At 44.5% G+C, this 15,520-nt stretch overlaps 1 protein-coding gene across 1 annotated transcript in view; it reads left to right on the forward strand.

Annotated features, from left to right (window-relative positions):
• Window positions 1-15,520, forward strand: part of VPS33A (VPS33A core subunit of CORVET and HOPS complexes) — a 33,018-nt gene that overhangs the window by 13,385 nt on the left and 4,113 nt on the right. The window contains exons 7-10 of the mRNA XM_039472375.2: window positions 5,671-5,864; window positions 8,271-8,397; window positions 11,379-11,446; window positions 12,770-12,907. Coding sequence (XP_039328309.1) covers window positions 5,671-5,864; window positions 8,271-8,397; window positions 11,379-11,446; window positions 12,770-12,907 — 527 coding nt within the window. The remainder of the gene's footprint in view (window positions 1-5,670; window positions 5,865-8,270; window positions 8,398-11,378; window positions 11,447-12,769; window positions 12,908-15,520) is intronic.

Genomic DNA, 15,520 nt, shown 5'->3' on the forward strand with positions numbered 1-15,520 from the left:
CACCATGTTGACCAGGATGGTCTCGATCTCTCGACCTCGTGATCCACCTGCCTCGGCCTCCCAAAGTGCTGGGATTACAGGCTTGAGCCACCGCGCCCGGCCCATATAAAACTTTTCTAATCCTTGGCTCAAGAAAACCCAAAGCCTAAGAACGTCCTTTGAGGAATCATTCCAAAAAAGGGGATACATGAGATTTGCATAAAAATTTCAATTTCCAAGCTGGGCATGGTGGCACACGCCTGTAATCCCAGCACTTTGGGAGGCCAAGGTAGGCAGATCATGAGGTTGGGAGTTTGAGACCAGCTGGTCAACATAGCAAAACCCTGTCTTTATGAAAAACAATAAAAATTAGCCAGGCGTGGTGGTGTGTACCTGTAGTCCCAGCTACTTGGGAGGCTGAGGCAGGAGAATCACTTTAACCTGGAAGGTGGAGGTTGTGGTGAGCTGAGATGGCACCACTGTACTCCAGCCTGGGCAACAGAGTGAGACTCCACCTAAAAAAAAAAAAATTCAATTTCCATTTTCTTTTTTTTTGAGACGGAGTTTCACTCTTGTTACCCAGGCTGGAGTGCAATGGCGCGATCTCGGCTCACCGCAACCTCCGCCTCCTGGGTTCAGGCAATTCTCCTGCCTCAGCCTCCTGAGTAGCTGGGATTACAGGCACGTGCCACCATGCCCAGCTAATTTTTTGTATTTTTAGTAGAGACGGGGTTTCACCATGTTGACCAGGATGGTCTCGATCTCTTGACCTCGTGATCCACCCGCCTCGGCCTCCCAAAGTGCTGGGTTTACAGGCTTGAGCCACCGCGCCCGGCCTCAATTTCCATTTTCTTACCGGAATTTCCCAAACAATCTCAGTGGTGGAGTATGTTATAAAATATTATGGAACCAGCATGATGGCTCACACCTGTAATCCCAGCACTTTGGGTGGCCAAGGCAGGTGGATCACTTGAGGTCCGTAATTTGAGACCAGCCTGGCCAACATGGTGAGACCTGTCTCTACTAAAAATACAAAAAATTATCTGGGCATCGTGGTGTGTGCCTGTAATCCCAGCTACTTGGGAGGCTGAGGTGGGAGAATTGCTTGAACCTGGAGGCAGAGGTTGCAATAAGCCGAGATAGCACCACTGTCCTACAGCCTGGGTGGCAGAGCGACACTTTGTCTCAAAAAACAAAGAAATTATGTAAACATCAAAATAGTAATTGTGGAACATAAAAAGCTGCATAGGCATGCTTATTTCAATTGGAAATTATTATATATTTGTATGCGTATGTATTTGTGTTCCAAACTATATTTATAATATATAAAAAATAACTCAGAATATCATAAGAAAGGGAAATAACTGGAGGCGTATTAATCAGATCATGCCTCCAAAGGGTCGGTTTTCAGAAAGCTGCTTGCTTTACATATAAATCAGAGAATCCTTGAAACAATAAAAGTACTGACTTTGACTTTCAGACACTGGGATTCAGTGACCTCTGAGCAAACTGCGGTTGTTGGTGACACAAGAATTGGCAGCAGTTTGGTGCCCAGGCCTGTCTTTGTCCCCTGTGAGCCGAGGCAGCGGGGCTCCTACGGAGGGCACTGGCGTATGGGCTGCGCACATCCTGGCGGCCAGCAGTAGTTGAGGAAGGCTGTGGGAGCCGTGGCGTTTGTGCTGGGTTTGGAAAGAAGCACAGTTTAGACGGGAGTCCTGGGGCAGGGGCAGGCGGCCTCACACAAAAAGTCATGATGAGAGCCAAGCGGCGTGCTTGAGCGGAGCGCACGACTGGGGAAATATTTTAGAGAAACGGCTGGTATAGAAGGTTGAGGCCACTTGATGGAAGACTTGGGTGGCTGGCCAGAGCTTGGGCTTGGTGGGTGATTTGGTGAGAGTCACAAGCATTTTGGTTTGGTTGGTCTTGGCCCACATGATATTTTTGTCGGCTTTAATGTGATACATTTTAAGTAATAATCCTGAATTTTGCCATAACTTGAAAAATTCTGGAAGCACTGGCAAGAGGCCATGTTCCCACTGGGTGGCTGAGACCCAGTATCCAGAGCTTCGTGCCTCACCACAGACCCAACGCCTGTCTCAGCCTGCCTTCTTCCCTCATCTGCGTAGTCCCCGGCCTCTATTGCCATCCTGAATGAAGTCACAGGGGTCCAAGGAAGGGCCCGAGGGGAGGGATGTGTAAGGAAGATGGGGCTGGGCACAGTGGCTTACGCCTGTAACCCTAGCACTTTGGAAGGCCAAGGCAGGCAGATCACTTGAGGTCAAGAGTTTGAGGCAGACATACACACACACGTAGCCAGATTTGGTGGCACATACCTGTAGTACCAGCTACTCAGGAGGGTGAAGCATGAGAATCGCTTGAACTCAAGAGGCGGAAGTTGCAGTGAGCCAAGATCATGCCACTACACTCCAGCCTGGGCGACAGAGTGAGACTCTGTCTCAAAAAAAAAAAAAACAAGGTGAAAAATTGAAAAAATATTTTTAAAAAGATAGGCCTAAAATTCAGAGGGAAAACAGACTCTTGGTTGCCAGGACTGCAGGAAGGAGATGGGGAGTGACTACTTATTGGCTATGGGGCCTCCCTTTGGGTTAAAAAACGCTGGAACTAGAGACTGGCTGTGGTCCTACCACGTTGTATATGTACTAAATGCTACTGGATCATTCATCGTAAAACAAAGTGGTAATTTTTGTATGATGTGCAATTTACCGCAAGAATGAATGAATGCATGACCTGGGTGAGGGAATGAAGAGAGAGACATGAACAGGTGTTTCTACACACGCCTCCTTAAGGTCTTTTATAAGATTGTAAAAAGTCTTTTTCTTCTTCTTATTGTTATTTGTCAAAAAAATGGCTACTACTTTGTAAAACTCTATTTATTGACGGAGGAATTCATTTCAGGAGAGCCCTCTGCTGGGTCGTGGGTGGAAATGAGCGAAATGGGGTGGTCCCAGAGTGTGTGCCACCCAGGAAGGCATGAAAGGAGTGCTTTGCAGTTGAGGATGGGGAGTGGCACACGGGAAAGGGGGCTGGGAATTGGCCCAGGAGACAGCTATGCAGGACAAGTGAGAGGGGTGGGTGGGAGGGAGCTTTCTAAGAAGACAGTATATTTAAATTCCCAGCCTCCTTGTAGCAAGTTTTTTTGTGATATAAGTCAAACATTGATTAGGGAAAAAGTTGGAAAAGTAGAAGAAAACATAGATCCCTTATTATCTTCCAACCCTACCCTATGGACCTGTGGCCTCAAACCTTGGGAAAACCACTGTTAATTTTGTGGTGTATTTCCTTATCGTCTTTTTTTCCCCTTGAGTAGTTTATTTTAATGAATGAAAAATAGAATCAGGTTGCACAAATAGTTTCAAACCTGAGTTTTGATTTGGTAAGCTAACGAGCATTTTCCTAGCATATGCATTCATTAAAATCCACAATATAGATTGGGCACAATGGCTCACGCTTGTAATCCCAGCACTTTGGGAGGCCAAGGCAGGTAGTTCACTGGAGGTCAGGAGTTCGAGACCAGCCTGACCACCATGGTGAAACCCTGTCTCTACTAAATACCAACAAACATTAGCTGGGCATGGTGGTACGTACCTGTAATCTCAGCTACTCAGGAGGCTGAGGCAGGAGAATTGCCTGAACCCAGGAGGCAGAGGTTGCAGTAACCTGAGATCATGCCATTGCACTCCAGCCTGGGCAATAAGAGTGAAACTCCTCCGTCTCACCAAAAAAAAAAAAAAAATCCACAGTACATTTAAACCCCAGTTGACAGAATCATTCCTTTAATATTGGGCATTTTAGGTTTTTTCCTGTGTGTGTCATTATAAAAACATCTATATACATAAGTGGAGTTTTTGTTTTTTGTTTATTTGTTTTTAATAGAGACGGATTTCACCATGTTGCCCAGGCTGGTCTTGAACTCTTGAGCTCAAGCAGTTTACCCTCCTCAGCCTCCCAAATTGCTGGGATTACAGGTGTGAGCCACCGTGCCCAGCCAATGTTGTTGTTTTTGAGACAGGGTCTCACTCTGCCGCCCAGGCTAGCGAACAGTGGCGTGATCATACCCCACTATTGCCTTGACCTTTTTGGCTCAAGCGGTCCTTCCACCTCGGCCTCCCAAGCAGCCAGGACTAGAGGAATGCTCCACCAGGCCCAGCTAACTTTTCAAGTTTTTATAGAGACAGGGTCTCCCTGTGTTTCCCCAGCTGGTCTTGAACTAGGTTCAAGAGATCCTCCCAGGCCAGGTATGATGGCCCACACCTCTAATCGCAGCACTTTGGGAGGCTGAAGCAGATAGATCACTTGAGGTCAGGAGTTTGAGACCACCCTGGCCAACATGGCGAAACCCCGTCTCTACTAAAAATACAAAAATTAGCCAGACATGGTGGTGTGCACCTGCAGTCCCAGCTACTCAGGAGGCCGAGGCAGGAGAACCGCTTGAACCTGGGAGGCCAAGGTTGCAGTGAGCCCAGATCACGCCGCTGTACTCCGGCCTGGGTGACAGAGCGAGACTCTGTCTCAGTTAAAAAAAAAAAAAAAAAAAAAAAGTGGCCGGGTGTGGTGGCTCATGCCTGTAATCCCAGCACTTTGGTAGCCTGAGGTGGGCGGATCACATGAGGTTAGGAGTTCAAGACTAGCCTGGCCAACATGGTGAAACCCCGTCACTACTAAAAATATAAAAATTAGCCAGGCAAGGTGACAGCGCAAGACTCTGTCTCAAATAAATAAAATATAAAGAGATCCTCCCACTTTAGCCTCTCAAAGTGCTGGGGTTAGAGGCGTGAGCCACCATGCCCAGCCTACATAAGACTTTTTTAAATACATCAGATGATTTTCTTTCCCTGGATTCCCTGATGCAGGATTTTGGGGTAAAAGGCACTTGGTACATGTTGCCAAATTGCTTTACTGCAGAGTGACACCAGCTCCATGCCATCAGCTGTGCATGAGCACATGTGGGGTGTTCCAGGGAAATAGAGACTCACTTGGCTTGGCGGGAGCAGAGTGGAGAGAAGGAGATTAAGGTTACTTCGCAGAGGAAGTGAATACCATGCTATTTTGGAGAAATATATGAGAAATGTATTTTATGTCATGAGATAGAGTGAGAATCAGTGAGTAATATATTTTACATCATGACCCAGTATATACATACATGTATATGCATGTGCATGTGAAACTGAAACAAAAGTTTTATTTAAAAAAAAAAACTGAAGCCACCACTAGCTTCTCTAATGTCATGTGATCAGCTTTTGTATTTTCTGCTCTGTGCTGTTTTGGGTACTGTTGTTTTCTTTTTGTTTTTAAGATACTACTTGCACCCCACCAGCTTGATTTCATGATCCATTAATGGAACATGATCTACAGTTTGAAAAAACACAGAGACACTAGGGAGATCCTTGTAAGCTTTCTGAGTGGAAAAGTGACCTACTCTCTGAATAAGTTCAGGAAGTGGACATTGCTGCATGTGGTTTACATAAATGCGCCAAAGATAATTAGAACTGTGGTATCAATATTAGAGTCACTACTTCCTGTACTTTGATATGGAAAATCGAAAGCTCAGAGCTGTGTGTCGTTTGCCATCTTACATTGTCTCCTGAGCTGGAAACCGTTTTGTGCTTGGGCGCTTGATTGGTTCTTCCAGTCATTGCACACAGGTGCTTATTCCCTTCCACTGCCGTTCAGGTTATGTGAAATTACCTCCAGAGAAATTTGCACCTAAGAAACAGGGCGATGGTGGTAAGGACCTCCCCACAGAAGCAAAGAAGCTGCAGCTGAATTCTGCAGAGGAGCTCTATGCTGAGATCCGAGATAAGAACTTCAATGCGGTGGGCTCTGTGCTCAGCAAGAAAGCAAAGATCATCTCTGCAGCATTCGAGGTGAGGCAAGTTTGGGGTGTCATTCTGAAACTCTAGGTCTCAGGTAGATGCCCATCCCAGAGGGGAGTGAATAAAAGCTCCAAAAATATGGAGCCATTAAGCTGGGCTTCGGTGCAACTTGACGAATCTTCAGTAACTACAAATTCCGTATTGGAGGATCCAAGGTTTTCTTTCATTTTAAACTTTCTCACACCCATGTGGTTGGTGTAAAGCTCTTTTTGCATGGGGGGTAGGTGGAGGCACAAGTGTTTACAGTTTACAGACTTCCATCATAAACATTTGCTTTATCATCTTTTAAATTATTTCCTACCTCGTTTAAGAGGAAGCCATCTGTACTATAAATAACAGTTCCTCTCTAATGGAACGTGTGGTTCATGCCGCAAACTCAAGTTTAGCCAGTGTGACTGTGGCAGGAGACCCTAGCACGTCTGGTGAGTGTTAATGAGACTGAAATCCCCAGCAACCCAGGGCTTTTAAATTAGTGGCTTAGTTATCACCTTTCTGCCTCCTCTTGCCCATTCACTAGCTTATTTTGGCTCAGGCTCCTTTTTGAAACATGGGGATTCAACAAGATGGTAAACTCTGAATACTTAAGACTTTAGAAGGCCGGGCGCCGTGGATCAAGCCTGTAATCCCAGCACTTTGGGAGGCCGAGGCGGGTGGATCACGAGGTCGAGAGATCGAGACCAACCTGGTCAACATGGTGAAACCCCGTCTCTACTAAAAATACAAAAAATTAGCTGGGCATGGTGGCGCGTGCCTATAATCCCAGCTGCTCAGGAGGCTGAGGCAGGAGAATTGCTTGAACCCAGGAGGTGGAGGTTGCGGTGAGCCGAGATTGTGCCATTGCACTCCAGCCTGGGTAACAAGAGCGAAACTCAGTCTCAAAAAAAAAAAGACTTTAGAAACATAAATCGGAAGTTTCTGAGGATGGATTTTTCATTGAGTATGTAGTTCCAGATTTATTTTTTTTGAGACAGGGTCTCACTGTCACCCAGGATGGAGACAGTGGTACAATCACGGCCTACTACAGCTGCTACCTCCCAGGATCAAGCAGTCCTCCCACCTCAGCCTCCCGAGTAACTGGGACCATAGGAACATGCCATCATGCCCGGCTAAGTTTTTTGGTTTTTGGTTTTTTTTTTTTGTAGAGACAGGGTCTCCCTGTGTTTTCCAGGCTGGCTTGGAACTTGGCCATGTAATTCCAGATTTTATCTTTCTTAGGAATTATATTCATTAATTGATTTTCATATTTCTGTAGTTACTTTTCGTTTACATTATTACATTTTGCCAAAAAATACCATCACCAAGCTAGCTTTGCTTTGTTCATAGACCATACTCAAGACTAAGGTTCAGGCCGGGTGCGGTGGCTCCTGCCTGTCATCCCAGCACTTTCAGAGGCTGAGGCAGGAGGATCGCTTGAGCCCAGAAGTTCGCGCCCAGCCTGGGCAACACAGCAAGACACCATCTCTACAAAACAACTTCTTCTTCTTTTTTTTTTAACTAGCTGGACACCGTGGCATGTGCCTGTAATCCCAGTGACTCGGGAGGCTGAGAGGCTGCAGTGAGCTGTGATGGTGCCACTGCACTCCAGCCTCACCGACAGAGAGAGACCCTGTCTCAAAGACAAGACTAAGGTTCAACAGAAAAAAACGGTGTTTGTTTTTTTTTTTTCTATTACATAGGAAACTTTTCCTCTTTATGGTACCCTCTAAACATTTTTTGTCTTAGTTTTTTACTCAGAAATTTGTATGATTTATGTAATACCGTCTTTTACCAATACCCAGATGCCCACAAAATACTGACACAGTGTGTGAGCTGGTACACTGGAAGAGAGATGCTGAGACATCTGCTTCTCTTAAGAAGTGCTAATTTGGGAGACAGGCACCATGAGCTCTACGTTTCAGTGACATGTATAATGTCTGTTTTTCTGTATAATGTTGGAGCTGTGTTTGGCCCGATTTATTTGTTGTTCATTCTGCCTTTCATATTAATATAAATGAAACCTCCTCTGAACAATACAAAAAACAGAGCACTTAAAATATCAGCCAGGCGTGGTGGCTCACAGCTGTAATCCTAACACTTTGGGAGGCCAAGGTGGGTGGATCACTTGAGGTCAGGAGTTTGAGACCACCCTGATCAATACGGTAAAACCCCATCTCTACCAAAAGTACAACAATTAGCTGTTCGTGGTGGCAGGCACCTGTAATCCCAGCTACTCAGGAGGCTGAGGCAGGAGAATCACTTGAATCCTGGAGGGAGAGGTTCCAGTGAGCCAAGATAGCACCACTGCACTCCAGCCTGGGTGACAGAGCAAGACTCTGTCTCAAAAACATAAATAAAATAAATAAATGCATAAACAAACTGTCTTCCCTGCCTGAGGCACTGCTGTCTTGTTTCTTTCAGGAAAGACACAACGCAAAGACTGTGGGGGAGATCAAGCAGTTTGTTTCCCAGTTGCCACACATGCAGGCAGCAAGGGGCTCGCTGGCAAACCATACCTCAATTGCAGAATTGATCAAAGATGTCACTAGTGAGTATCCTTTGTAATGGTGGTTTCCATCTGAGGCCACTAGCACACACAACATTTTACACGTAGGTCATCAACACCACGATGCCTCCGTGGGAGAGTCAGCTCTGTCTTAATACCATGTGTTATTCCCTGTGTTAACTAAGCATACGTATGTTAACAGTTAAGAATGTTCCAAGGTGGCCGGGTGCGGTGGCTCAAGCCTGTAATCCCAGCACTTTGGGAGGCTGAGGCGGGTGGATCACGAGGTCAGGAGATCGAGACCATCCTGGTCAACACAGTGAAACCCCGTCTCTACTAAAAAAACTTAGCTGGGCATCGTGGCGCGTGCCTGTAATCCCAGCTACTCAGGAGGCTGAGGCAAGACAATTGCCTGAACCCAGGAGACGGAGGTTGCGGTGAGCCGAGATTGCGCCATTGCACTCCAGCCTGGGTAACAAGAGTGAAACTCCATCTCAAAAAAAAAAAAAAAAAAAAAAAAAGAATGTTCCAGGCTGGGCATGGTGGCTTACACCTGTAATCCCAGCACTTTGGGATGCTGAGGTAGGCAGATCACCTGAGGTCAGGAGTTTGAGACTAGCCTGGCCAACATGGGGAAACCCTGTCTCTACTAAAAATACAAAAATTAGCCAGACATGGTGATGCATGTCTATAGTCCCAGCTACCAGGGAGGCTGAGGCAGGAGAATCGCTTGAACCCTGAAGGCAGAGGTTGCAGTGAGCCGAGATCATGCCACTGCACTCCAGCCTGGTCAACAGAGTGAGACTCCATCTCAAAACAACAACAACAACAAAAATATGTTCCATTTGTTGGCTGGGCATGAAGGCTAACGCCTGTAATCCCAGCATTTTGGAAGGCTAAGGCGGGCAGATCACTTGAGTCCAGGACTTCAAGACCAGCCTTGGCAACATGGTGAAACCGCGTCTCTACCAAAAATACAAAAATTAGCTGGGCATGGTAGCACATGCCTGTAGTCTCAGCTACTCAGGAATGTGAGACTTGAGAATCACTTGAACCCTGGAGGTGGAGGTTGCAGTGAGCTGAGATTACATCACTGCACTCCAGCCTGGGTGAGCAAGATTCCATTTCAAAAAAAAAAAAAAAAAAAAAAGAATGTTCCATTTGTTAACTCAATTTTTTTCATTATCATTTATATGAAAAATATTTGGAATGTAGATAAGAGAAAAAAATTTTAAGTTTGACATCATTATTTGAGTTGGTTAATTTTTTTTTTTTTTTTTTTTTTTTTTTTTTTGAGACGGAGTTTCGCCCTTATTACCCAGGCTGGAGTGCAATGGCGCGATCTCGGCTCACCGCAACCTCCACCTCCTGGGCTCAGGCAATTCTCCTGCCTCAGCCTCCTGAGTAGCTGGGATTACAGGCACGTGCCACCGTGCCCAGCTAATTTTTTGCACTTTTTTTTTAGTAGAGACGGGGTTTCACCATGTTGACCGGGATGGTCTCGATCTCTCGACCTCGTGATCCACCCGCCTCGACCTCCCAAAGTGCTGGGATTACAGGCTTGAGCCACCGCGCCCGGCCGAGTTGGTTAATTTTTTTAATATAGCTTTTTTCCTTTTCCTTTTTTATTTTGAGACAGTTTCACTCTTGTTGCCCAGGCTGGAGTGCAGTGGTACTATCTTGGCTCACCGCAACCTCCGCCTCCTGGGTTCAAGCGATTCTCCTGCCTCAGCCTCCCAAGTAGCTGGGATTACAGGCATGTGCCACCATGCCCAGCTAATTTTGTATTTTTGTCAAGATGGGGTTTCACCATGTTGGTCAGGTTGGTCTTGAATTCCTGACCTCAGGTGATCCGCCTGCCTCAGCCTCCCAAAGTGCTGTGATTACAGGCGTGAAACACTGCGCCTGGCTGCTTTTTTCCTTTTTGAAGGATTACTTAATTGGCGCAGGGTGATTTTGTTGTTGTTGTTGTTCTTACCTTGAATACTCTATGCAGAATTGGTACAGAGAGTATATGCTGAGTATTTTGAAAGAGCTCAGATGTCTATTAAAGCAGACATGAGTTTGTTCATTACAACACAGGGCTGTAAAAGCTGACTAGGAGATTGTTTCATGAAGTATACTTCGAATCTTAACTAGAGCATGGTGTTGGAAAATCAGTCCTTTGTTTTCCTGTTAGTAGAAGTGGAAACCAGTTGAAATTGGGTTGAACCTAATGATGAAAATGAAATGCTCTTGAGGAATTAGCCTTTATTGATACTGATGCTCATTCTGGGGTCTGTACTGAAATCCTAAGGATACAAAGGAGGGCCGTTGTCAACTCTATCTCAGTGTAACTTAGGAGTACAGTGGCCTAGGGTTTTTCATGTTTCCTAGAAGATTTTCTTGAGATGATGACTTGAACTTATTGCTTATTGCTTGCTTGCTTTTTTTACATGATGTCTGGTTTGTTTCTTTCTTTCTTTCTTTTTTTTTTTTTTTTTTTTGAGACAGTGTCTTGCTCTGTTGCCCAGGCTAGAATGCAGCGGCATGATCTTAGCTCACTGTAACCTCTGCCTCCCAGGTTCAAGTGATTCTCGCCTCAGCCTCCTGAGTAGCTGGAACTACAGGTGTGCACCACCACAGCTGGCTAATTTTTATATTTTTGGTAGAGATGGGGTTTGGCTGGCCGGGCACAGTGGCTCATGCCTGTAATCCCAGCACTTTGGGAGGCCGAGATGGGTGGATCACCTGAGGTCAGGAGTTCGAGACCAGCCTGGCCAACATGGTGACACCCCACCTCTATTAAAAAAAAAAAAAAAAGAGAGATGGGGTTTGGCCATGTTGATCAGACTGGTCTTGAACTTCTGGCCTGAAGTGATCCACCCACCTCAGCCTCCCAAAGTTGTGAGATTACAGGTTTGAGCTACCATGCCCAGCCTCCTGTCTAGTTTCTGAACCATGCTCTGTGTATAAAAGCATGCCACTCTAGTAAATTAACATTTAATTTCTAAGTTGCAAATTTGCTAATTAATTCATTTTAGCTTCTGAAGACTTCTTTGATAAATTAACCGTGGAACAGGAGTTTATGTCTGGAATAGACACCGATAAGGTATGTGGACGAAAAAAACCTCTTTAACAAGTAATTAAAAGCTTATTAAACATCAGATTATAGCCAGAAAAGCAACTGCTTTGATTCCCATGCCTTGCCTAAATTTTTTTTTTTTTTTTTTGAGACAGAGTCTCACTCTGTTGCCCAGGCTGGAATGCAGTGGCACGATCTTGGCTCACTGCAACCTCCACCTCCCGGGTTCAAGTGATTCTCTTGCCTCAGCCTACTGAGTAGCTGGGATTACAGGCATGTACCACCAAGCCTGGCTAATTTTTTTGTTTTGTTTTTGTTTTTGTTTTTTTGTTTGTTTGTTTTACTGTCTCCAGTAATGGTGTAAGCAAATTTTTGTGTTTTTAGTAGAGACAGGGTTTTACCATTTTGGCCAGGCTGGTCTCAAACTCCTGACTTCAGGTGATCTGCCCGTCTTGGCCTCCCAAAGTGCTGGGAATACAGGCGTGAACCTCTGCGCCCAGCCGCCTAAATATTTTTTAAAACAAATAAATGTGCAAGTGTGGATTTTATCATGTAACAGATATTTACCGTTATTCTGTGCAAGATTCTTTCTGCCATACATGGCAAGATGAGACCTAACCCCTGAAATCAAATATTTTTAAATTAAGGTATTTGTTCTTTTGAGAGAGTTTCTTATATAATTCCTTTAAATATCTAGCTCTGTTAACAGTTTTTTTTTTTTTTAAGATGGAGTTTCACCATGATGACCAGGCTGGTCTTGAACTCCTGACCTCAGGTGATCCACCCATCTCGGCTTCCCAAACTGCTAGGATTACAGGCGTGAGCCACCACGCCTGGCCGTTAACAAATTTTAAATTAACTTTATGAAAATTCCTAACATTAAACAATTACTGATACTTTTTGCTAGATAAATTGTTGATATTATTGAAATGGACTAGGCATCTGGTAGCCTCTCAGAAGCATGTCCTTAGAGACAGATGGGTCCAAACAGACATTTCTAGTGACCAATTGTATTCTCAGTGGCCTTGGGCTCCAGTGACTTGGCCTAATCACTTGGGGGGGGTGTGTGTGTGTGTGTGTGTGTTAGCCAAGGTGTATATGTGGCTGGGGCTAGGAGAGCTATTTCAGGGAGGGGTTAGGAATTGTGAAAAAATAACTCATTTTCCCACGTCTCCTTTATTGGACTTTGAAAAATAATAGTAAACATCAAGTTCTTTTAAGTTCCCAAACGGGATATTGTGTGTGTGTGTGTGTGTACACATTCGTGTGTGTGTGTGTGTGTGTGTGTGTGTGTGTGTGTGTGTGTGTGTGTGTATGTATATATGTATATGTATGCTACTTTATTTCTAGGTCAACAATTACATTGAGGATTGTATTGCCCAAAAGCACTCATTGATCAAGGTGTTAAGACTAGTTTGCCTCCAATCCGTGTGTAATAGTGGGCTCAAACAAAAAGTTTTGGATTATTACAAAAGAGAGATTCTCCAGGTAAGTATATTTTTAAATTATTAATTTGCCAAGGGGGACAGCATCTTTTTAAAAAATACATCATGGGCCAGGCACAGTGGCTTACATTTGTAATCCCAGCACTTTTGGAAGGTGAAGCAGGTAGATCACTTGAGGTCACAGGTTCGAGACCAGCCTGGCCAACATGGTGAAACCCTGTCTCTAGTAAAAATAGAAAAAATTAGCTAGACGTGATGGCGTGCACCTGTAGTCCCAGCTATTTGGGAGAATTCTTCTGAGCCAAAAGAATCACTTGAACTCGGGAGGCGGAGGTTACAGTGTGCCAAGATCACACCACTGCACTCCAGGCTGGGTGACACAGTGAGACTTTGTCTCAAAAAATAATAAAAAATAAAATAAAATTTTTTTTAAAAATAAAAAATTCAAGGCTGGGCGCGGTGGCCCAAGCCTGTAATCCCAGCACTTTGGGAGGCCGAGGCGGGTGGATCACGAGGTCAAGAGATCGAGACCATCCTGGTCAACATGGTGAAACCCCGTCTCTACTAAAGGTGCAAAAAATTAGCTGGGCATGGTGGCGCGTGCCTGTAATCCCAGCTACTCCGGAGGCTGAGGCAGGAGAATCGCCTGAACCCAGGAGGCGGAGGTTGCGGTGAGCCGAGATGGCGCCATTGCACTCCAGCCTGGGTAACAAGAGCGAAACTCCGTCTCAAAAAAAAAATAAATAAATAAATAAAAATTAAAAAAATAAAATAAAAAATTCAAAGCTGCCATTTTGGTGTATTGTTACCACTGTTTTTTAAATTTTTTAACACCTAGAGGAATTGGTCTTGGAAGCCATCATTGCTTATTGCATTTGTGTGATAACAGCTAACAGGCTAGGCACAGTGGCTCACCCCTGTAATCCCACTATTTTGTGGGACTGAGGCAGGAAGATCCTGAAGACCAAGACCAGCCTGGGCAACATAGCTTTTTTTTACAGAAAGTAAAAAATAATGATAGATAACATTTATTGAGCATCTAGTCTATGCTAGGGTCTATTGGAAAAGTTTTATGTGCATTCGTTTAATCTTCACAACACTGTACCTTGTTAACTGTAGTTAACAACAATAGCAACAACAAATCTTCACAACCACCCTGTGAGTTAGACACTGTTATCATCCCAGATTTATGGATGAAAAACTGAGGCACAGACTAGTTTAGGTAACTCACCCAAGGTTACCTGGCTGGTAAGTGGTACAGCCAGTGGTAAAACCCAGGCAATTTGGGTGTAGTGCCCATGTTCTTAACTTGGCAATTATACAATGGAGGAAAAGAACTTTCTGCCAGTTTCTGATAACAGTTGCTTAGCAGATTTACTTAAAGTAAGCCTATGTTACTTTGTAATAAGGAAGAGCCCACTCTTATTTTAAAAAATTCTCCCCTTCGTTTGAAGATGACTCAGGTAGTATTTCTTTGCTATTACCAGGCACAGTTAAGTACATTTTTATTAAAATCAAGAGCTCATTAATTTTTTGTTTTTGTCTTTTTTTTAAGTTATACATTCTTGTATAAGAGTCAAATAATGCAGAAGTACACGGAACAAAATGTGAACGTCCCCTATACCCTGCTCACACCCCCATTTCCCTCCCCAGAGGTGACTAGTGTCAGCAGTCTGGTTTGCTTCCTTCCAAACTCCATTCTTTGCATTTATAGACAGAGAATCTTTCCATACACAGACTTCACAGCGAGATTGGCTGGATCCTTCAGCTCTGCTCTTCACTAACTGTGTGACTTTAGGCAGGTTATTGAAACATCTCTGTAAAATGAAGATAATAATGATACCTATATCATGGGTTTAGAGCCAGGATGACTGAGTTAATGTATAAAAGTGCTTAGACCAGAACGGGGCCCAGCTCGTCGAAAGTATTACATAAATGTTGGCTACTTTTTAAAATTTATTTATTTTTTGAGACAGTGTCTTTACCCTGTTGCCCAAGCTGGAGTGCAGTGACACAATCTTGGCTCACTGTAATCTCTGCCTCTTGGGTTCAAGCCCTTCTCCTGCCTCAGTCTCCCGAGTAGCTGGCATTACAGGTACCTGCCACCAGGCCCAGCTAATTTTTGTATCTTTAGGAGAGATAGGGTTTCACCATGTTGGCCAGGCTGGTCTCAAACTCCTGACCCCAAGTGATCTGCCCACCTCAGTGCTGGGATTATAGGCGTGAGCTACTACGTCCAGACCTTAGCAACTTTTTTTTTTTTTTGAGTTGGAGACTCACTCTGTTGCCCAGGCTGGAGTGCAGTGGCATAATCTTTTCTCATTGCAACTTCTACTTCCAGGGTTCAAGCTTTTCTTCTGCCTCAGCCTTCTGAGTGGCTAGGACTATAGGCACACGCCACCATGCCTGACTTATTTTTGTATTTTCAGTAGAGATACAGTTTCACCATATTAGTCAGGCTGGTCTTGAACTTCTGACCTCATGATCCACCCGCCTCGGCCTCCCAAAGTGCTTGGATTACAGGTGTGAGCCACCATGCTCGGCCCTTGGCTACTTTTAAAAAATAGAAATAATATCCTAATCTACACAATGTTTTTTATTGTTTTTAATATATTCTTGAGAGCTTTCTTATTAGGATGTATAGATATGCCTTATT

Source organism: Saimiri boliviensis, chromosome 7, assembly GCF_048565385.1.
Source record: "Saimiri boliviensis isolate mSaiBol1 chromosome 7, mSaiBol1.pri, whole genome shotgun sequence".
Taxonomy (NCBI): Eukaryota; Metazoa; Chordata; class Mammalia; order Primates; family Cebidae; genus Saimiri; species Saimiri boliviensis.